At 34.6% G+C, this 24970-nt stretch overlaps 1 protein-coding gene across 1 annotated transcript; it reads right to left on the bottom strand.

Moving 5' to 3' along the window:
* Positions 1-5030: 5030 nt before the first annotated feature.
* On the bottom strand, positions 5031-20789 carry LOC102807824 (alanine--glyoxylate aminotransferase 2, mitochondrial-like). The gene is made up of 13 exons (XM_085495955.1): positions 20631-20789; positions 18191-18276; positions 17335-17519; positions 14268-14391; positions 12728-12822; positions 11580-11739; positions 10870-10998; positions 10462-10627; positions 10117-10176; positions 8780-8868; positions 7854-8003; positions 6347-6445; positions 5031-6011 (listed from the first exon to the last, which is right to left on the bottom strand). The coding sequence occupies exons 1-13, from the start codon at positions 20683-20685 to the stop codon at positions 5847-5849; spliced, it is 1563 nt and encodes a 520-aa protein (XP_085352081.1). The 5' UTR covers positions 20686-20789; the 3' UTR covers positions 5031-5846.
* Positions 20790-24970: the final 4181 nt, after the last annotated feature.

Here is a 24970-nt window from a genome sequence, read left to right as displayed (position 1 = left end):
ATTACGGGACAATGCATAACTTAAATTTCACCAGGAAATTCCGCAGTGTGCTCTCGCAATCGCGTACTTAGTCATTTTTACAAGGTTCGCCATTTTTGATGTCACGTGATAATTATGTAAACAATGTCTGTCCAGTTTGTGCGAACTTGCACCTCTATACTTAGTCTTTTGATATATATAACCTAAATTACTGTTCTGAACGAGACAACAGACAGAGAATGTTTTATTTAAAAACGTCACAAAACCTTCTCGCTACCTTAATTGAACATTATTGTGACATGAACACATCATTGTTATTATTGTCCTAAATTGAACCCTGAACTCTCACCTCAAAAACGAGGCATGACATGATGACATCATCATTTATATTTGTATAAGCCATTACAATCTCAATGTCATGTTAACTAAGTAAAAGTAACTAAAACATGCGCAATCGTCGAGATGTTTTCGTTGTTTGGCCGGAAATATATCGCTGGCTTACTCTGACATAATTTAGGTTTGTGTTAGTTTGTAGCATTTAAATGTCTAAAATGATACTTATTCTTGCTTGATTTTATTCATTCTTGTTTTATATGTATTGTCGAATTACTGTCTTTCTCAATTTATTTACTTGATTAAGCATTGTAATGTTAGTTAGAAGTTATGTGCATTTCAACATGTTTACTAGTGTGTTTACCTCAACTTAACATTGAACTCTATGGCAAAGAAACACACTTCCTCTTAATGCCATTTCTAATTGATCAGTTAAGGGGATTATCTTTCAGCCAATCATTGTCTTAGTACAGGATTAGGAAAGTTTATCTTTTGGATTACTGACTATGCCTTAAATAAGCCCCTTTTAGCACCTTGGGTTAGACTGGACCCAAGCAAGTGTCAGTATACTATGCTTATATTGCTGTTCCTGTAACCATGGAGCTAAAAATAGAGCTCCATGGTGTGTCTGTACATGGTCTGTATGTGCATGGAGCTCCATGGTATGTGTGTGTGTATGTGTGTCCGACTGTTCCACTGCTATCTCAAGAACCATACATCGGTTTTTGATGAAACTTGGTGCATAGATGCTCTGGGCCAATGCGCAGATTTGATTAGGTTTTGGTAAATTCCATGATCGTTAATTACCTAATTTTCATGATAATTAGCTAATTTTTAGCTGTTCTATGACTGTTCCACTGATATCTAAAGAGCCACTCATTGGATTTTGATAAAACTTGGTACATAGATGCTCTGAACATATGCGCAGATTTGATTAGTTTTAATTAGCTATTTTTTAGTGGTTCCATGACTGTTCCACTGATATCTAAAAAAACCACTCATTGGATTTTGATGAAACTTGGTACATAGATGCTCTGAACTAATGCTAGGTTTTGATTAGGTTTTGGTAAAAATCCATGCTCGTTAATTACCTAATTTGCATGTTAATTAGCTAATTTTTAGCTGTTCTATGACTGTTCTACTGATATCTAAAGAGCCACTCATTGGATTTTGATAAAACTTGGTACATAGATGCTCTGAACATATGCGCAGATTTGATTAGTTTTTGGTAAAAATCCGTGCATATTAATTACCTAATTTGCATGATAATTAGCTATTTTTTAGTGGTTCCATGACTGTTCCACTGATATCTAAACAACCACTCATTGGATTTTGATGAAACTTGGTACATAGATGCTCTGAACTAATGCTAGGTTTTGATTAGGTTTTGGTAAAAATCCATGCTCGTTAATTACCTAATTTGCATGATAATTAGCTAATTTTTAGCTGTTCTATGACTGTTCCACTGATATCTAAAGAACCACTCATTGGATTTTGATGAAACTTGGTACATAGATGCTCTGAACATATGCGCAGATTTGATTAGTTTTTGGTAAAAATCCGTGCTTATTAATTACCTAATTTGCATGATAATTAGCTATTTTTTAGTGGTTCCATGACTGTTCCACTGATATCTAAACAACCACTCATTGGATTTTGATGAAACTTGGTACATAGATGCTCTGAACTAATGCTAGGTTTTGATTAGTTTTTGGTAATAATCCGTGGATACTAATTACCTAATTTGCATAATGATTAGTCAATTTTCGGTTTAATCATCACACTTCAATGAAACTTGGTACATAGATGTCATATGACACTGCACAGACCTGATAGTTTTTATGGTAATATCAGTACATATAATTACCTAATTTGCATAATTAATTAATTTTCAGCTTTTGATATAAGTAGTGAGCATTACATTTCAATGAAACTTGGTACTTACATACTCAAGGACTATGCAGAGATTGATTGTTTCGGATAAATAATTGTGCATATTAATTACCTAATTTGCATAATTAGTTAATTTTCAGCTTTTCCACGGGTATCTCAAGTACTAATCATCGCATTTCAATGAAACTTGGTACATAGATCCTTTAGGACTATGCAGAGACCTGATTAGTTTCAGGGTAAATAATTGTGCATATTAATTACCTAATTTGCATAATTAATTTTCAGCTTATCTACTGATATCTAAAGTACTAATCATCACATTTCAATGAATCTAGAATTATGCAGAGACCCAATTAGTTTTTGGTAAATATTTGTGCATATTAATCACCTAATTTGCATAATTAACCAATTTCCAATTTTCACACTGATATCTCAGGTACTAATCATCACATATCAATCAATGTTTATACATGGATGCTGTAGGACAATAGACCTGGATAATTGTGGGTTAAAATCTGTACATATTAATCACCCAATTTGCATAATTAACCAATTTTAAGCTTTCACACTGATATCTAAAGTACTAATTTCCATTTTAATGAAACTTAGTACAAAGATGCTCTAGGACAATGTACAAACCTAATTAGTTTGGGGTAAAACTCTGTTCATATTATTTCCCTAATTAGCATAATAATTCATAATTTTTTGGTTCTAATCACATTTCAATTAAACTTGGTACATAGAGTTTTTGTTACATTGCGCAGACCTCATTAGTTTTACAATCAAATCTGTTCATGTTAATTTTCTGATTTGCATAATTAGTTTTCAGCTAAGTAATTTCAAATTATGTTTAATGTGTCTCCAATACTCTCAGCACATGGGAGTTCTTTCTAAGCTTTCTTTGATTATTTCATGGTTGTGATATATGATCTCACAAATCAGTGTTGACTACAACGATCCCCCCACAATTTTTTATCAGAAATTGGTACATTATTGTAACTTCCTCATATTCTTTTTATTGTGCAATTTTTTCAACATCTATTGGGGTCCCCATAATTTTTTTATTCACTCTTCTGTGCAAAACTTGCTTTACTACATCATACCATAGAACTAATCTTTTTTAGCTCCATGATGATACTAGTTAGTTTTTGATAGTAAATTATTTTTTTATATATAGAGTAGAGTGGATCACAGCTGGTGAACACAAGTGTGATAAATTATATGGGGGCTGCAATATAACTCAAATATATAGAATAAAATATTTGCTTTATTGGCAACATAATAAAATTGACAGTTCATTTTTGGTTCTATGACCAATTAAAGCTTTAAAACAAGCAGCCTCTTGACTGAGAGAGCTCCGCTGTTAGCAAGACACATTTCAATGAAAGAACTAAAGATATCATTAGAAAATGAACAATATGTATATTATGTATAGCAATCGGACTTGCTGTTTTCAACAAGAATTCAAAAATATCACTTTTTACCCAAAATGACATAAATATTCATCAAAATTAGAGAATTGAAGATATCATCACGAAATGAACAAAACTGAGAGAGGTCCACATGTAGAACCTATATATGTAATATCAAAGCAATCAGACTTTGGGTTTTTAACAAGAAGTCGAAAATATCACTTTTTACCAAAATTGACAAAAATATTCACCAAAATTAGAGAATTGAGGATATCATCACAAAATGAACAAATCTGAGAAAGGTCCACATGTAGTACCTATATATGTAATATCAAAGCAATTGGACTTTGGGTTTTTAACAAGAAGTCGAAAATATCACTTTTTACCAAAATTGACAAAAATATTCACCAAAATTAGAGAATTGAGGATATCATCACAAAATGAACAAATCTGAGAAAGGTTCACATGTAGTACCTATATATGTAATATCAAAGCAATTGGACTTTGGGTGTTTAACAAGAAGTCGAAAATACCACTTTTTACCAAAAATGACAAAAATATTCACCAAAATTAGAGAATTGAGGATATCATCACAAAATGAACAAATCTGAGAAAGGTCCACATGTAGTACCTATATATGTAATATCAAAGCAATTGGACTTTGGGTTTTTAACAAGAAGTCGAAAATATCACTTTTTACCAAAGATATTCACCAAAATTAGAGAATTTAAGATATCATCACAAAATGAACAAATCTGAGAGAGGTCCACATGTAGTATCTATATATCTAATATCAAAACAATTTGACTTGCGGTTTTTAACAAGAAGTCAAAAAATATCACTTTTTACCAAAAATTACAAAAATATTCACCAAAATTAGAGAATTGAGGATATCATCATGAAATGAACAAATCTAAGAGAGGTCTACCCCAGGTACATACACACCAAGTATCAGAGCATTCAGGCTTTCAAGAAGAAGTCGAGAAAGTAAAACATTGACACGGATGACGACGGACAATCACTCATATGATAAAAATCGGAAATGCTGAACATATCAGAAAATTATATTTCTTACTAATTCGAGCCGTATTTAAGATGATGGCTGCCATATACTAGTAGTAAATATCTGTTAATAAAACACATTTATTTTATTATACTTGTGTCTATGCTGTTCAAACTTCATTCATACTTCACACACACACACACACACTATATCATACATATGCACATGCAATTTGTTGTATGAGCTAAATCAAGATGGCCAAAAATTGTTCAAGAGCTACATCTCTGACATGCCTTGCTGACTGGTAGCCATTTTGTTTAAATGCATGCTGTTATACGACAGTCTCAAATTAGCTTGTTAGTATTTTGGAAATTACTTAACCATTCTCAAACAAATCACACACAAAACAATTTGTTCTTTGTATATAAATATATGATTTATTTACAGCTGCAAAAAAATTGAACATAATTGAAAATTATCGCCAAACTCCAGACATATTGTTTTTACAAGGTTTGTTCATGCTTGAACAAAATAATACACTTATTGCAACATTCTGAATAAACCATTGATGAATGTCACTGTTAACATTTGACAAACTGATTACATGAAATTTGCTAAATTTTCCCATGAAAGTTCAAAGAAACAATTGTGTGGTTTTTATTTGTCATTTGGGAAAATATCAAGAATTGTAGTGTTTTAAAATTTCCACATTTCTTCATAGCTTTGCTGATTGTACCGTTAATGTCTTCCACAAATAATACATTTTTGTCATCACTGTCAAAACTCCTAAAATACATTATTAACATTTTTACCTTGGCAAAAACAATTTGCTTTCATTTATTGATGTATTTTCCCTGCAAAAATCTCACTAAAAATAAAACAGAGAATTCTTATCATTACACAGATCAGTAGTCTGTCAACAACAAAATATTTGAAAAAAAAGCTTAAAAAAATTTACAGCGAAGAGAAGCTGTACAAGTCCAAATAAGTTGTCATCTCACCTCACCCTGACATACTAAAATGGACACCCACCATTTAGTATATCATAGTCCACTTGGTTTGGACTAGTAAGTATATGGCAGTATATTAAAACAATGAGGATACTAGACTAAATATTGCTGGACCTGTTAATAATTAATCTGTAAAGACAAGAAATGGAACATGAATACAAAAAATGGGACAAACGTTTCTTTTTACACTAGTTTATTCCTCCACAATGCCAGTATTTAAGGTGTAAACATTGGCACTCTTTCCACGGTAACATTTTGCCTCATCTTGTAGGATTGAGTTTTCGTTCTGTCATAATGATTCTTTATGGATTTCTCTATTACATCAATAGCAAAGTCAGCGTCACTTAAAGTGATACACATCGGCGGCTTGATTCGAAGCACCTGCAATCACAGGATAACATTAGACATTATTTACACTTCAAGCTTTGTATAAAAGTTAATTTTATGTGTTTCTAAAATAAATATTAATTTGTTATGATGGTACATTTTTTGCACTAATTTATTTTTTGGTTAATTTTGGCATTTGAAAAGTTAACTTCCGTATTTAAATGGTTAACTTATGCATTTCAATGGATAACTTCGGCATTTGAATAGATAAACTTCAGCATTTAAAGGGTTAACATAGGCATTTGAGGAAGATAACTGCACCAGCATTGCACTACAGACGTCATCAGAATCCATGCAGTGGAATATTCTATGCTGTATATATTACTTACATTGGAATGAAGACCAGCTTTTCCCAACAACAAACCCATTTCTTTACAGTCTTCCATCATGTCATTTACATCAGCTGCTGGCAGAGGACTTCTGGACTTCTGCATAATGAAAATGTAGGTCCATATTATTTTTAAAGAAAATTCATGTTAAGTTTGTAGAGAAATTGAATTGAATTACTACATTACACAGATGTGTTTAATTTAATACATTATTCTCTCTCATTTTCAACTGTTAAATATCCCTTAACTGTATTATGTAAGCGTCATTGCCTGGAATGTTAAATATCCCTTAACTGTATTATGTAAGCGTCATTGCCTGGAATGTTAAATATCCCTTAACTGTATTATGTAAGCGTCATTGCCTGGAATGTTAAATATCCCTTAACTGTATTATGTAAGCGTCATTGCCTGGAATGTTAAATATCCCTTAACTGTATTATGTAAGCGTCATTGCCTGGAATGTTAAATATCCCTTAACTGTATTATGTAAGCGTCATTGCCTGGAATGTTAAATATCCCTTAACTGTATTATGTAAGCGTCATTGCCTGGAATGATAAATATCCCTTAACTGTATTATGTAAGTGTCATTGCCTGGAATGTTAAATATCCCTTAACTGTATTATGTAAGCGTCATTGCCTGGAATGTTAAATATCCCTTAACTGCATTATGTAAGCGTCATTGCCTGGAATGTTAAATATCCCTTAACTGCATTATGTAAGCGTCATTGCCTGGAATGTTAAATATCCCTTAACTGTATTATGTAAGTGTCATTGCCTGGAATGTTAAATATCCCTTAACTGTATTATGTAAGCGTCATTGCCTGGAATGTTAAATATCCCTTAACTGTATTATGTAAGCGTCATTGCCTGGAATGTTAAATATCCCTTAACTGTATTATGTAAGCGTCATTGCCTGGAATGTTAAATATCCCTTAACTGTATTATGTAAGCGTCATTGCCTGGAATGTTAAATATCCCTTAACTGTATTATGTAAGCGTCATTGCCTGGAATGTTAAATATCCCTTAACTGTATTATGTAAGCGTCAATGCCTGGAATGTTAAATATCCCTTAACTGTATTATGTAAGCGTCATTGCCTGGAATGTTAAATATCCCTTAACTGTATTATATAAGCGTCATTGCCTGGAATGTTAAATATCCCTTAACTGTATTATGTAAGCGTCATTGCCTGGAATGTTAAATATCCCTTAACTGTATTATGTAAGTGTCATTGCCTGGAATGTTAAATATCCCTTAACTGGTTCATATGAACTACCGGTAAGTATCTTGGAAGTGAAGGATACCATGACAATAGTTCTGTTCAACATTTCCAAATATACATACTGTATAAGTAGTGTATGTGCTTACATAAATGACAGAGGTATGTATATGGTCAAAATATGTCAGGTTTTAATGTATTTGCATCTAATAGTAGAGCAAATACGATACACGTACACTTTCATATTTTGGATACAATCTTCACAGTTTATTGGAAATTTGTCTTACCTTGTCATTTACAAAGTCCAGACCAATCATCAAACCTTTACCTCGGACATCTCCAAGGATTTCATATTCATCTCTGAGTTTAGCAAGTTTTTTCATCAGGTAAGTACCAACAATATCACAGTTTTCTTGTAGTTTTTCATCATCAATCACCTGCAACAAAATTTTAATTATTGTTGACAAAATATGCTAATTACATTTCCATAGATGACAATGTTAACATTTGGGTGAATTCCTCCATAAAAAAAACTGGTTACAAAGATCAAAATATTGTTTTAATTTCATGAAACCACATTTATGTAAATCTGGTCAGAAAAATACAAAATGAATGTTAGCAAAACATCCAGATACAGCTTAGTCTTTTCCACGAAACGAAATGAAATCTTAACCCTAACCCTAACCTTAAATTTTGAACGACTTCAAACATCGCCACGTCACAGAAATAAATTTGTCGAGAATATTTAGTTTCCACTTTTTTCCGCCTACTTTGCAGCCTGATTTATTTGCGATAACATGACGTGACAGCCATTTTGGAATTGTTGAATACTGATGGCGCTATTCATTTTCTCAGATATTATTAATGTTAGGGTTAGGGTTTTGTTTTGTTTCGTGGAAAAGACTAAGCCCCCAGATACATTACACAACCACCATATGATTTGAGGGCTAATACTGACGCTGATAGTCTCCTTGGTGGTATGATATCTACAGTCCTTGCCATATTACCAGTTTGTTCACTACTCCAGTTTACAAATACATGTATAGTTAAAAAACTATAATGGCAAAGCTGCAGGTTCTCAACTTCACCTTTGTTTCATGCCACAAATAATTGGCGCAGCAATATTCAGTGTTATTTATAGCATGCCAGTTGCATAGAGTCTAAAATTTGAAGGTTCTCGTGGTGGTTGACAAACATTGGACTGTATACTCACATCAATAACTTCAGAGCCCACAGAACAGGCTAGTGGATTACCACCAAACGTATTGAAATGTAGAGCTTCAGTCAAACTCATTGCAATTTCTGAAAAAAACAAAAAAACTTCAAATGAGTAATAGTGTATTTAGTATGGGGTGCATACACTGCCTTAGTATTTAGTATGGGGTGCATACACTGCCTTAGTATTTAGTATGGGGTGCATACACTGCCTTAGTATTTAATATGGGGTGCATACACTGCCTTAGTATTTAATATGGGGTGCATACACTGCCTTAGTATTTAGTATGGGGTGCATACACTGCCTTAGTATTTAATATGGGGTGCATACACTGCCTTAGTATTTAGTATGGGGTGCATACACTGCCTTAGTATTTAGTATGGGGTGCATACACTGCCTTAGTATTTAGTATGGGGTGCATACACTGCCTTAGTATTTAGTATGGGGTGCATACACTGCCTTAGTATTTAGTATGGGGTGCATACACTGCCTTAGTATTTAGTATGGGGTGCATACACTGCCTTAGTATTTAATATGGGGTGCATACACTGCCTTAGTATTTAATATGGGGTGCATACACTGCCTTAGTATTTAATATGGGGTGCATACACTGCCTTAGTATTTAGTATGGGGTGCATACACTGCCTTAGTATTTAGTATGGGGTGCATACACTGCCTTAGTATTTAATATGGGGTGCATACACTGCCTTAGTATTTAATATGGGGTGCATACACTGCCTTAGTATTTAGTATGGGGTGCATACACTGCCTTAGTATTTTTTGCACATTCTTGCTTGATTGAGTATACTATTTTCTTGGATGTTCCTCAGGTAATATTTGTCTTGAATATATATATATTAATATTAATAAATTTATTGCATCCTTAGAAATAATTTCCATTGGTTGAACAGCAATAAAATGTTAGTAATAAAGTACAATACATATAAAACTAAAGTAAAAGTAAAATGTCAGTTATTGTTATTTCTGATTTCAAATATTTTGTATAAGTATTCACTAACTTGTCTTATTAGTACGTCTTCTCTTGAACTCATAATATATTTAAATATCTGGTTATCACTTTTCAATTCTTCTGGAATACTGATATTATTAAATAGCTTTTGTCTTTCTGTTTGGTACCTAAGACATTCCATGAAGAAATGTTCTTCATTTTCAATTTTGATCTGGGAACATTGTTTACAGATTCTGTCTTCTAAAGGTATTTTGGGTTGGGTATGTCTACCCTTCTCAATTTCTAATACAGGACTGCTTAATACATGACTGAATGAAGAGGGTCATGACCCACTATGACCTATGACATTTTAATACATTCCTACCTTTTCTTGTGACCACAGCTGCCATAGGGAAACCATTGCCAATTCCTTTTGCCATGGTTACTGTGAAGAAAAAATGTACCATTCATTTTATGATCATAGATTGTTTATATTGTCATGACGACCTGCACTGCTTTAGGTAAAAATCCACAGTTGAGTAGAAGCACATATACAAGGCATAATTTGGTATGTTGAAAAAACCTTTCAACAAACAAGCTGCTCTCTGATTGGTCTGACTGTTAGGTGTTAAGATTGGGTAGCCAATCAGGTACAATCTTGCAAATAGCTTTGCATTCACTAAAAATCCTGTATTAATGATGAATTTTGCAAATTAAATTGTCATCTTACCAATATCTGGCATTACATCGTGAGTTTCAAATCCCCAATATTCACTTCCAAGTCTTCCAAATCCTGTCTGAACCTCATCAGCAACGCATAACCCTCCTTTTGCTCTCACTGCTTTATAAGCACCTTTCAGGAAATCTTTTGGAAACTGATTAATTCCTCCTGCACCCTTTATTATCAAAAACAAAAATCAAGTAAATAACTATTCCATCCATGTTTGAAAAATTCAAGATTTTAGTAATTTATGCTACAATAATCAAAATCAATCAATATCTACTTTAAAATCAGATATTCAAATGAAAGGATTAGCCAATCAGTGCTGAGAGTAGTTTGAAAAATCTCATACGCAGTAAATTATATTTGTTTTCAGAAAAATCATTGTATTAATCACAAAATAATGAGAACACATACCTGAATGGGTTCAGCAAAGAATGCGGCAATTTTCTTCGGGCAGGAATGACTCAATAAATCTTCTAATTGATGTATGTACATATCAGATGCGTGGCATTCGTTTTGTGTGCAGTCACATTTACGAATACTCTATCAAAACATAATACAGGTAATGAAGGTGATACAGGTGACGTAGCTAATACACTGGTGACCTAGGTAATACAGGTGACGTAGGTACCCGGTAATACAGGTAATGAAGATAATACAGGTAATGTAGCTAATACACTGGTGACCTAGATAATACAGCTGACGTAGGTACCCGGTAATACAGTAATGAAGGTAATATAGGTAATGAAGGTGATACAGGTGACATAGTTAATACACTGGTGACCTAGGTAATACAAGTGACTAGGACGTAGGAAATACAAGATTAATACAGATTACTTCTGTCAAAATTTGATTATGATAACATTTTTCACGACATTGAATCGTAAACTGAAAAAAACCTCAAATTTATTTTAGTTGGGTTTGGCCTTTGATGAATTTAGAATGAGTTCCAGAAAATACAATCTGCTTAATGACAACAACTTTGTTATTTACGAATTCAGCTTCAAATCACTGGTATTTAAATATACACATGGTATATATTTTTGTTAGCTCCTTATTGTAAATTTCACAATTGTTTCTCAATATCTATGAGCTTATTCTCGATCCCTAGACTCATAGCTTACATCATTTGGTGTGTCTCTGCATTTATGTCCACCATATGGTCCTCTGAAGACATCTGGATTCATAGTGTTATGAATACCAAATCCTCTTGGAAAATTATAATTCCATGTAGATATTGCTGTTAAACCTTGTAGGTAAGGACTTCCACCATGATAGGCACTCCTATGGAGAGTAGATAGAAAAGTGTAATTTGAAGAATTATATAAAATTTATTGCTTGTTGATTTACTGTTAAGCATATTGATCCATGGTGTATTGAATAGAGGTAGAGGGCCAGAGAATGTCACTTTAAAGATATGTCATAGTGTCTGTACCTTAAAGATATGATGTCATAGTGTTCATACCTCAAAGATATGATGTCATAGTGTTCAGACCTCAAAGATATGATGTCATAGTGTCCATACCTTAAAGATATGTCATAGTGTCCATACCTTAAAGATATGTCATAGTGTTCATACCTCAAAGATATGATGTCATAGTGTTCATACCTCAAAGATATGATGTCATAGTGTCCATACCTCAAAGATATGATGTCATAGTGTCCATACCTCAAAGATATGATGTCATAGTGTCCATACCTCAAAGATATGATGTCATAGTGTCCATACCTCAAAGATATGATGTCATAGTGTCCATACCTCAAAGATATGATGTCATAGTGTCCATACCTCAAAGATATGATGTCATAGTGTTCATACGTTAATGATATGTCATCGTGTCCATACCTTAAAGATATGTCATAGTGTCCATACCTTAAAGATATGATGTCATAGTGTCCATACCTTAAAGATATGTCATAGTGTCCATACCTTAAAGATATTTCATAGTGTCCATACCTTAAAGATATGATGTCATAGTGTTCATACCTCAAAGATATGTCATAGTGTTCATACGTTAATGATATGTCATCGTGTCCATACCTCAAAGATATGTCATAGTGTCCATACCTTAAAGATATGATGTCATAGTGTCCATACCTTAAAGATATGTCATTGTGTTCATACCTCAAAGATATGATGTCAAAGTGTCCAAACTTTAAAGATATAATGTCATAGTGTTCATACCTCAAAGATATGATGTCATAGTGTCCATACCTTAAAGATATGATGTCATAGTGTTCATACGTTAATGATATGTTATCGTGTCCATACCTTAAAGATATGATGTCATAGTTCCCCGTGTAGAGTCTTGCCATCAACATTGCCAAATCATTCGCTTCTGATCCACTGTTCACGATGTATGCAACCTGCAAACATCAATAAATAGTTTAGAAATAATAGTTTACTGTCTGTTTTATTCAAATGAAAAAAAAAAACATCCTTTGATACCAGTCTCTGATCTGGAAATAGAAGATCCTTCACTGTAGTATTGCTTCAGTTACAGCTTCACTGTCCATATACAGTGCTCCAGTTTGGTCAGCTGCTAGTGTGTCTACTGCCTAATTGTGACATGCACTCATTTTGTGAAAATTAGATTTTTAGTGTCAGAAATAATTTATATATTTATTTAACGGTATTTATTTGAAAAAGAACACTATCAAATTTCAAAAGGAGTGAAATTAAAATTTGGAAAAAATTCAGTGACAATTATCCAGTATAAATGGACAATTGTGTTTCTGGATTGTGACAAAATAAAATAAATCCTAATTTTCACAGAACAAGATATGTTGATGGAGATACATGAAATTACCCATCATACATTGGTCTCCACTGTTTTCAACTTTGCTATAATACCATCACCTATATGTATTTCTAGTGCAATGAAACCTGTGTAAAACTAAACACTAGTTGGACTGGGGTCAGTTTTATGGACATGTTCAGTTTACAGATTCAGGTGCTCAGATCAGTGTATGGCAAGATCAGATTACATAGGTGTTCAGTGTACAGCAATATTCAGATTATAGAGGTGTACAGCAATGTCTATTTTACAGAGGTGTTCAGTGTATAGAAATGTACATTTTACAGCGTAGTTCAATGTACGGCAGTGTCCACTTTACAGAGGTGTTCAATGTACGGCAGTGTCCACTTTACAGCGTAGTTCAATGTACAGCAGTATCCATTTTACAGCGTAGTTCAATGTACAGCTGTATCCATTTTACAGAGGTGTTCAATGTACAGCAGTGTCCACTTTACAGAGGTGTTCAATGTACAGCAGTGTCACTTTACAGAGGTGTTCAATGTACAGCAGTGTCCACTTTACAGCGTAGTTCAATGTACAGCAGTGTCCACTTTACAGAGGTGTTCAATGTACAGCAGTGTCCACTTTACAGAGGTGTTCAGTGTACAGCAGTGTCTATTTTACAGAGGTGTTCAATGTACAGCAGTGTCCACTTTACAGAGGTGTTCAGTGTACAGCAGTGTCCATTTTACAGCGGTGTTCAGTGTACAGCAGTGTCAACTTTACAGAGGTGCTCAGTGTACAGCAGTGTCCATTTTACAGAGGTGTTCAGTGTACAGCAGTGTCCACTTTACAGAGGTGTTCAATGTACAGCAGTGTCCACTTTACATTCAGTTATATTGTCATATAGTTAACTGAGAGAAATATTTTGAAATATTCATTAGAACTAATGTTAACTTGGTTAACAGGTTTCAATGCATTACACAGACAGTCATTATAAACTCAGTCTTGTTTGTCGCAGCGCTATGAATCATTAATGAGTGTAAAGACAGTAGACTTTTAACAGCCCACTACCTTCAGATCTCCTGGTAGTTTATCAGTTAGCTTGGTGGCATATTCATGAATCCCGGGATGTAAATAGATATTACTAGTATGCCACAGTGTCCTCATCTGTTTGTCTAATGCCGCTACCACTCTTCTATATTGGAGGAGGGAAGGTGAGAACATACAAAAGATTGGCAGTTAGCTACACGGGTTGCCAAAAGATCATCAGAGTTACCTACACCTGATGTGAGTATGGAAATTTCAGTTTCCGGGCATTGAGTAAAAAACATTTTTTTTATCAGAACATTGAATAATCCTAGAATGAACAAAATTTGATTGCATCTGCAAATGAATTTCCCAAATTGAATATTTCTCTTTAAGTTATCATGGTAAATATAGTCAGAGAATGCATGCAAGTTTGCATGCCGTTTTCTGCACTACATAAATGTTCCAAATTTTCTAAACAGTTACAACTGTTGCCTAACTACCAAAGTTTTGAGATGACCATGTTATTGGTCAGAATGCATCACATGACGTCCATGTGTAAAAGTAAACTGTTTTTGCATACATGCCACGGTATGAAGTACGTCCTATTAACATAGGAATTTCCATACTCTACATTTCCATCTGATTGTTCAAACACCCATGTTATGTACTTTTTTGATTCAGGCTTTAAATTAAATCTGATTCAAATTATGGAAGTTGTTGTTTTTTTAGCCATATTTGAGTGGAGCAACAATTATTTGGTTCTAATGAGGGACCATGATGTGTTTTATGTCAACTTTTAATTGTGGTATATGACAACTATTCTTATGTCGTTATACATATTACGTTTTAATTATATTATAGGTGAATAGTTTAAAGGGGAAATTCAGATGTGTACTTGCCATGTGCACTCTTGAAGATTTATTTAGATCTTTGGAATATGTGCATTGCAGAAACATACTAGGATTCTGTCATATTTTGTTTTAAATGACAAAACTTGACACTCAGAAGTATTATCTCACAAATACGGCAAAGACAATTTAGAGAAAGATTGATTTTTAGGTGTTTGAACAATCCCTTTACATTCCACCTAATTTTCACTGTTACAACTACATTTATCAGTACCGGTACTTTTAAATTGACTTGTTTTTATTCTGATCAAATTGGTGGTGTTGCAAAGCTATATATATATTATTATTAGTTTATCTGCTCAGGATTCCTCCATTCCTAGAAAGGAAAAGAAAATGCGCTTCCCAACTCCAGAATTTGATCAGAAAATAAGTCAAATTTGTTGTCAACTTTGTATCTTTTTTCAGCAGGGGTTTCGTTAAGAGACGGCAGCTGGTTAAATAGCTGTCTACTTGGCCATTTTACCATTTTAATAAAAGCCATGATTTATAATACAGATTTTACAGTAACTACATGTAACTACATACATTTGTGAAAAGATTGTCAAAAAGAAAATTATCCAATCCCTTTACATTCCACCTAATTTTCACTGTTACAACTACATTTATCAGTACCGGTACTTTTAAATTGACTTGTTTTTATTCTGATCAAATTGGTGGTGTTGCAAAGCTATATATATATTATTATTAGTTTATCTGCTCAGGATTCCTCCATTCCTAGAAAGGAAAAGAAAATGCGCTTCCCAACTCCAGAATTTGATCAGAAAATAAGTCAAATTTGTTGTCAACTTTGTATCTTTTTTCAGCAGGGGTTTCGTTAAGAGACGGCAGCTGGTTAAATAGCTGTCTACTTGGCTTGTTCAGTCAGCTACTTTGTACTTTAAAGACTAGTAACCTATAGAAAAGTATCACATTTTGGTCTCCTACTTTCTAAATTTAGACATCGATAAACTCCAGAACTTAGCGAAACCCCTGCTTTAAATTTAGCCACTATTCAATGTGCTACGTCTATGTCTTAATTACACTAATTATTTTTTATGATTATAATTAGTTTCATGATAGGATATTTCTAACTATAGTTTGTTTTTTTATAGCTGAACTTTATTCTGTGGAAGTATACTGGTAATGGAGATGGACTAAATGATGGGTTAATTAAGAGTCAATGGTTTCTTTTTCTGAATCTCCTTATTCTGCTACCCTGGATTATTTTAATGAGTTTTTCCACTTTTATATTTATATTTTTTATATTTTATAATTTTATATCATAATTTTATTTTTTGCTAGTTTTTTTATAGTATTTATTGTCAATAGATTTGTTGTTGAACAAGAGATATTAGAAATGAGAAAAGAAATAACATGCAACAAAAGTTTTGTGTCCATTAACAGACATTGATATAGGAGGACTATTTAAGGAGGTATGCAACTAAGAGAAAGTGATATCATTTTTTTGGCATTGATGAGGAAAATGAAAATTATGTGATCACCGTGCAAATTTCTGACAAATTGATGTTATTATTTTGTTGTAAGTGTTTTCTCTGCCAGAGGGGGGAAAGCTACATCCATTTTATATAAAAAAAATTGCAGGTCACACAAGCTATTCACAAAATGACAATCATTTTTAGAAGATTTGTAATTGACCTCTGTCAGTAGACACTGCTATTAATTGACACATACTGTGTTACTAATTGACAATGTGAGTCGACACATGTTAAAACAAGTTGCATGTTTCCGGAATGTCCTTTGAATGGTACTATTACCGTAAAATCTGTATTAGAAGCTGCATCCTTTATAGAAGTCGCACTCATTCTTTTTGAATAATTGAGAACCAAAAAATTCATCATTTCACATATGTGTAGATACTCTAATAGAAGCCACATCCCCTCTGTTGCATTTTACCATTTTAATAAAAGCCATGATTTATAATACAGATTTTACAGTAACTACATGTAACTACATACATTTGTGAAAAGATTGTCAAAAAGAAAATTATTATTTTATCAATGTTAAAATAAAGTATCCAAAACTAATTCCAAAAATAAAACATTTTTGTCAATTATGTATTTTTCATTTTAAATACAATATTAGTTTATATGTCATGTAGTCATAGTAACTATCATGCATTATGTCTGTGGTTACCACAAAACTTTTGTTCATAGTATTAAAATTAGAAAACAATAATTTAGATGATTGAAGATGATACTTACGGGTGACAGTGTCCCACACTAATGGTGTTGATGCCAGCAAAGAAGTCTAGATAACGCCTTCCTTGTTCATCAAACAACCACTGCATATGACCTTCTGCTATCATTAATGGTTTTTTATAGTATGTCATCAAAGATGGCGTTAATCTTTCTTTTCTTGTTTCCAATGCTTTCTCATAAGTTATACCCTGTTGAAATGAGAAAAATGATTACCGGTAAAAATTCTCTGTATCTGGATGTATGCAACTTACTAAGATTTTCATTCTGTTTTACGCATTACAACATGAGAAAAGGTTGGTGCTGATGTCATTTGCGGCTCATGCTATTATTAAAAACATAATAAGAATTGTATAGTTCTGTCATGGTTTTTGAGTTGACAGAACATTGTACCTTGACACCCCTTCTTTAAACCTGGATAGCCCATTATCATTACTGAGCAGTTTAAACAACTATATTTATAACAGCAATCATGGAAGATTTTACGGGATTTCAAATATTTTTTTTCATAGAACAAAATCCAGCGACATTAAATATTGTCACAAAATGAAATTTATTGATAAATAAATAAATAAATAAAATAAACAATGCTGCTTGTCTTGTCCCTTAAGTGAATTTTACAGGAAAATTACTTTGATAATAATCTGATGTATTGTTAAGCGTGAATATTGTTTACTATAATTTTTTATTAATTTTTAATTATATAAAACCTATTTGTGTTCTTTTAATTTGACATATACTTGTGGGTTTTAACAATAACCAACATTTTAAAAAACAACCATTTAATGAATTAATAAAGTTGTCAATAATCATACTTATTTCATTTGCAGGTTAGTTGTATGATAAATTAGTGAATACTTACCGTGTACTTCTTTGGCTGAAATTCTGATGGCGGCATCTCTGGTATTTCTGAGTATTGCTCAAGTGTTGGACTAACAGCAGCCAAAGCTGTAGAATTGTGAGAAAATATGATACAAAATCAAAAATCAACTGAAAAATATTTCTCATTATTTCTTTGGGGGACATAATATTTTGCGAAAGCTTAGAGAGGGAGAGGGATATCAATTTAGGAAGGACCACTGTTTCAGGGAGAGGATATCAGCACAGCTTCAGGAGGATCATTATTCGGGGGGGGGGGTAATCAAATTAGAACAGCTTAGGGTAGACTGACCATTATTCCAGGGGGAGATGTCTCAAATTGGAACAGCTTGGGAAGACTATTATTTCAGGGGGTATTATCTTTCAAAGACAGCACATCAAATTTTGGCAGCTTGGGGTGAGTGATCATTTTTCCAGAGGGTGTATAAAATTGGGACACCTTTGGAAGACCATTATCTCAGGAGGGGGTATTAAATGTTGAAACAGATTGGGACACCTTAGGGGAGGACTGTCAAAGACAGCACATCCAATTTGGGCAGCTTGGGATGGGTGACCATTATTCCAGGGGGAGATATCTCAAATTGGAACAGCTTCGAGTGGATGACGATTATTCCAGGGGGAGATGTCTCAAATCGGAACAGCTTGTGGTAGGGTGACCATTATTCTGGAAGTGTGAAAATGACAGTTATTTCAGGAGGGTGTAAAAGTTGGAACATCATTTGGAGGACCATTATTTCAGGGGCATATCAATTTTGGACAGCTTCGGGTGGGTGACCATTATTCCAGGGGGGAGATGTCTCAAATTGGAACAGCTTGTGGTAGGGCGACTCTTATTCCAGGGGGAGATGTCTCAAATTGAAACGGCTTGTGGTGGGGTGACCATTATTCTGGAAGTGTGAAAACGACCATTATTACCGGAGGGTGTAAAAGTTGAAACATCATTTGGAGGACCATTATTTCAGGGGCATATCAATTTTGGACAGCTTCGGGTGGGTGACCATTATTCCAGGGGGGAGATGTCTCAAATTGGTACAGCTTGGGGTAGGGTGACCATTATTCCAGGGGGGAGATGTCTCAAATTGGTACAGCTTGGGTGGGTGACCATTATTCCAGGGGGAGACGTTTCATATTGGAATAGCTTCGGGTGAGTGACCATTATTCCAGGGGGAGATGTCTCAAATTGGAACAGCTTTGGGTGCAGTCCTTGCTAAACATACCCCCCCCCCACACACACACAGAGTGACTCGCTCATATTAACTTTGCTATTGCATCATATCAACGAAAAACAAAAACTTGGCACAAAACAGACGTGAAACGCATAAATCATTACAAGTTTGGCTTGAGGTCTTCATGCCAATTAAAAATTGATTGGTGGTTACTCATGATGACTTTATTTGAAACAGCAATAAAGTGATACTATAGCCTGGAAATGATCAGAACAGTTTCCGGTAAAACTTGTGTAAAATGTATTCTAACAAGGATTGTTCACCTGATATAAATTAGCTGTGGAACTGTAATAAACACCAATACAATTTTAACAAAAAAGTTAAAAAAAACTAACAAACTAAAACGGTACAAAAAAAAAAAAGAATTGGTTTGCATACATGATAAAAATGATAGTTGGAAATGCGCCAGTGCGGGTAAGCTGAAATTAGCATGTGGGTGGCGTTCTATATACCCATAATGCATTGCACAATAACTTGTTATTGCAATGTTCTCTTGAAAACTGGTTATATCTGGTCCCACAAAGCAACTTACTTTACCAGTGAAGCCAGGCAGAATACAATAGAATAAAAATAAGGAAAATTTAAATTTTACGATTCGTTATACATTTTTAAAAATATTTACTATCCTGTTTCAATAAAAGGACACATTTAAACACGTTTCATTGTAACACTTGCAGAATAAGTGCATCTAGCTTTTGGCGGGAAATGCTGCTAGTTTTGACTGAAAATCTCATGACAAAAAAAATAGTAAATTTGAAAATTAATTGTCATCTATATCGGACTTCCAATAAATATAGGAGAGTGGGTTGTTTATTTGGCAATGACCTTGAAAAATCGGTGTCCGCTGGAAAAATGCCAGTACTGATGTTGTGTTCGCTTTTACGTATTTGATTGACAGTTGGGCGGGAATACTACCCATAATGCACCAATACTGTGCGTATGTTTTACGCACTAGAAACCGGCTGCGTCAAGTCGAGCCGTGATATGGGAATTACTGGCTTTTGCTTACCACAAAACAACGGCGTATTTTTGGGTTATTTCCGATGCTTTATTTCTATCTGAATGGAGTATTCTGTTTAAATCCAAAATGTAGAGTTTTGAAAAACATTTAAAAATTAAATTAGATATTGCTAATAACACATTGTAAGTTTTACGAATGTGACTGGTACGCTTTAGAAGTACATAATAAACACTCACCACTTTGCTGTTTGGCTGCATACTTCACAAAATCGGGCAACACGCGTTTCAGCATCCTGATACAAGGGGGAAATCTTTAAAAATGAGTCAACTTACTGTGCCCTCACAACTGATGTATCGACCATTTACTGCGGTGTTACAAACATAACACGTTTTTATACCACATTGTGTGCATCTAATTATAATATTATTATGACTAGGTTCTACTTGCAAAAACTGGATCCAACTAACCCAAAATGTGCATATCCATCCTCGTTTAATTACCCCCCTCAGTAAATATACTGCCGACTGACACCATAACATCGTCACCCAGGATTGTTACACGACATACCTCGCAGAGTAAAGATCATTTGCATATGCATGAATACGACGATGTAGCTCAAACTGGTTTTCTGAAAGAGCTATACGATTCATATTGTTTATTAACCCACTTTAAATACGGAAATTCGAGATTGTTCGCAGTTTTTAGTTCAATAAATGTTTGCCGTATCAGACTCAGAGCACCATCGTTTTCCACTGATTACGTGAAGAAGCGTATTCTGTACATTGGGGTCGGTTTTCAACACAGTCACTTGGGGGCTGAAAATCAATAAATACTAATTTTCAAAAAAAATCATCCGCTATACGTATATAAATAAACAAGTTGTGAAACACGGCACCTAGTAAATCGACACCCTGTGGGTTCCAAATGTTGATTTCTTACCTTAAAATGCGAAACAAAAAGTGCAGAGGGGGTCAGGTGTTATGTTAATAACCATTGTTCATAATCGTTAACTAGGTTTTATTCAAAACTGCACAAATCGCGCGTTTTCTGGTGATATCCGACAATTTCATGATCGAAAATGGCCAGCAGCCAGAATCAAGGGGGATTCGCACAGAGTTCTGGGTAAATCAAGTGCGCATACTCATTTTCAGCCAATCAGGCGTGCCGTAACAGCGAGTATTTCCTTCATTTACCCAGAACTCTGTGCGAATCCCCCTTGATTCTGGCTGCTGGCCATTTTCGTTCATGAAATCGTCGGATATCATCAGAAAACGCGGGATTTGTGCAGTTTTGAATAAAACCAAGTTAGCGATTATGAACAATGGTTATTAACGTAACACCTGACCCCCTCTAAAAATTTTTTTTCGCATTTTAAGGTAAGAAATCGACATTTGAAACCGACAGGGTGTCGATTTACTAGGTGCCGTGTTTCACAACTTGTTTATTTATATACGTATAGAGGCTTCCCACATGACGTCACGAAACACGTGATCCGCCATCTTGGAGTACAAACGCAATCATGGAAACCATGACAACAATACACTGTCAGCTTGATATCCTGTGGTTTGTCCATGTTTTGTGCGGAATAATGGTGAATTTCTGTGCTATTGTCAACTGCAGCAACCGCGGAAATCGAGACAATGATAAATCATTCTTCAGGCTACCGACAGTTATTCGTAATCAGGGTGAAAAGACTGAAGAAATCTCGAAAGAACGTCGAAATTTGTGGTTCTGTTATTATTACATATGTTCCATACTTGATTATTTCGTATTAAAGAAAGAACGTGCAAACCGGGATGGAATTTAGGTCGGGGAATCCCATTGCCCATTAATATGTTCCAATATAAGTGTTACGCCCTAGCAGCGCGTGTCAGTGTAGAACGCGCCCGGAGAACGCGTGTCACTGTTTGTTTGAAATTAAAATAATCAGACGTCTAATCTGAGTCACTGTCCGAATAAATAACTCGTTGACGTTTAGTTGGGACCACGGCAGAACCAGAACTTGAACTGGACGACTATGATACACAGTTTATGTTGAAGTTAAAAGTTCCGCCACAGAATTGTGCATTGGCAAACATGCCGTGCAACTGCGGTACTCTACAGACGGGATGACTTTCGTCGACAGCGGTTGTGGCTTCGTTGAGGGACTGTGGCTACACCTTCGTGTGTGATGTTGCTTGCTGGTCGTGGATTGACTGAGTCTTGATTACCGGTTAAAATGTTGCTCTTTTGGCGTTGGTAATTTTTATTTGGAACTGAGTAACGCCGCAACGTCGCCAGCAGAAACCTGGTATCTCGATGCTGATGGTTGCGGCTCCATAGTAAGCGCTGATTTTACTGCTGGTGGATCTTCTGAGAGCCCTTCAAGGTTTATAAAACTCAGTTTCCAGGTGGTCAACATTAAGTTCTCCCAATCGTAGTATTCCATATGATGTACACCTGACATGCCAAAAATGTTGTTGAACGATTTGAACTGGATAAAAATAGCAAACGAAAATACCGAAAACATTATTGCATGGGTGATATGCAAATTAGTTTGGGCCAAAATAAGTGACTGCCTAAAAGTACCATTACTGTTGTTCAAATTTCATGTCACTCGGCAAGTATATTCATGTACCCCAAGGGGAAAATATCGTACTTCTAAATATTGTTTATTCCGAAAAACTGTACTCCTGAAGGGACTACTTTGTTTGCTCTCGGACCTCATTTGCATATGGGTTGTGGAAATACCGATTTTGATTTCAGGGACGAATCAAAATAAACTGCAGTACATAATAGTCAAATCTTCCATACATTCGTGTCTGCTCTGATCATTTCGTCAGTGGTAGGTTAAATCTACTTACTTCATATACGGATAGTAATTTGATTTCATTTCAAGCATATTATCATGATTATCCCTTACAAAAGTTTCCTATGGAACATATGTAATAATAACAGAACCCCACACCCTCCCCGTGGCTTTCGTTGCGTATGGTTTGTTTGTAATCCAACATGGCGGCCTAGTGATTTTTGTGACGTCACTGCAAAGCCTCTATAGCGGATGATTTTTTTTGAAAATTAGTATTTATTGATTTTCAGCCCCCAAGTGACTGTGGTTTTCAAGTTTCCGAAATGTTTGTTAGGGAAAAAACATAAACAACTGAATCCAAGTCATGTTCATATTCGTCATAAATTTAGCAGGAACTTTAGAGAGGAAACTTCTAATTTGAATTATTAACTCTTTAAACAATTTGACATCACCAAAAAAGGGAAGCTCGGGTCGTGTTCATTTGGATCTGGATGTACAACTCAACCTTAAACTATGCGCTGGTCAATATAAACTTAGACCCCCCCCCCGCACCCCCACCCCCCACCTCTGGGTATGCAGAGACAGGACAAATTACTAGAGTTGCTAAATATATTGATCAGGTGATCCGCCGCTGACGTTGCCTGCCGCTGAAGTTGACACGGCTAGCTATGCGCATGCGCACATTTGTATGGCTTCTTTTTTGTCAACGTGACCGGCAGCAATATGCTGCCGTTAACGTTCCCTGCCGGTGTAGTGCCGGTGATACACAACTGCCGCTAAACCACATTTAAGGGATTAAGATGCTTTGCCGTCTATAATCCATTACCTCCATGTATAATCATAGAACTACCTGTATAAATACTACTGATTACTCCCAGCGTAATTCAGAATAGCAGAGTTTTTGACGCCAGTGGTAGTTCAGTTCTCTGTGTGTATCTTTCACTTGACTTGTTCATATCAGCGTTTGAATACCATGCCAATTTTATTCAAAACTAAGGGGTTCTACATTTCACTACACTGCGTGCATTTACGCTCGTTCGTTCCGACATGCAATTTAAAAATGTTTTACAAGAAAAATAGTCAATTTACCTTTTTTAGCGTGATCGCGAAAACTAGCGTTATTAAAATTCATTATTTATTTTTGTAAACAAAAAAAGAATCTACCTAGTCATAAGTGTAAATTTTATTTTCTTCGCTCTTAGTGTCGTGTTAAAGAAATTATATTATTCCGAGACGGGCGAGCACTAAGAATAATGTTATCCCCGTAACGTTATTATACGATGTTCATAAAACAGATCGACAAAGTTAAACAAACAAAAAAAACAGCAGAAATGTTAGCAATGGTCTAAAATTGTTAATGCTTAGTGTCGCATGGAAGTTACTAGTATTAGAATTGTTCTTCCACAAAACAAGTGCCTCAAACGATTTAATGGGATTTCGTGTGTGGATTCATCCCAGTAATTGGTCACCAATATGTCCGACTCAGTAGTAATTTCCGTTTTCCTTTGAATTGCAGTATATTCAGCGTTCTTATTACAAGTAATCGTGGTTTTCACATTGTCAATTTCAAACTCATTTTTAGTTGACAGCTCATATGTTTTCATGTATTGTACAACTTGAAGTTTGCATTGTTCATTATTAACTTTTAACACAAAATTGGAAATGTAAAATTTTCTACACTGTTACAATAAAATGATCTTTTTATTTTGTTGGCCTATTAGAATGGCAGTATTTGTTTTGTTGGCCTATAGTCGCTGTGAGCGTTTAGTTTGTTGGAGGCATATATTA

Source organism: Saccoglossus kowalevskii, chromosome 22 (assembly GCF_978046115.1).
Source record: "Saccoglossus kowalevskii chromosome 22, keSacKowa6.1, whole genome shotgun sequence".
Lineage (NCBI taxonomy): Eukaryota > Metazoa > Hemichordata > Enteropneusta > Harrimaniidae > Saccoglossus > Saccoglossus kowalevskii.
The sequence above is the reverse complement of the archived record's forward strand: the minus strand, read 5'-3'. Positions and strand labels throughout refer to the sequence as shown.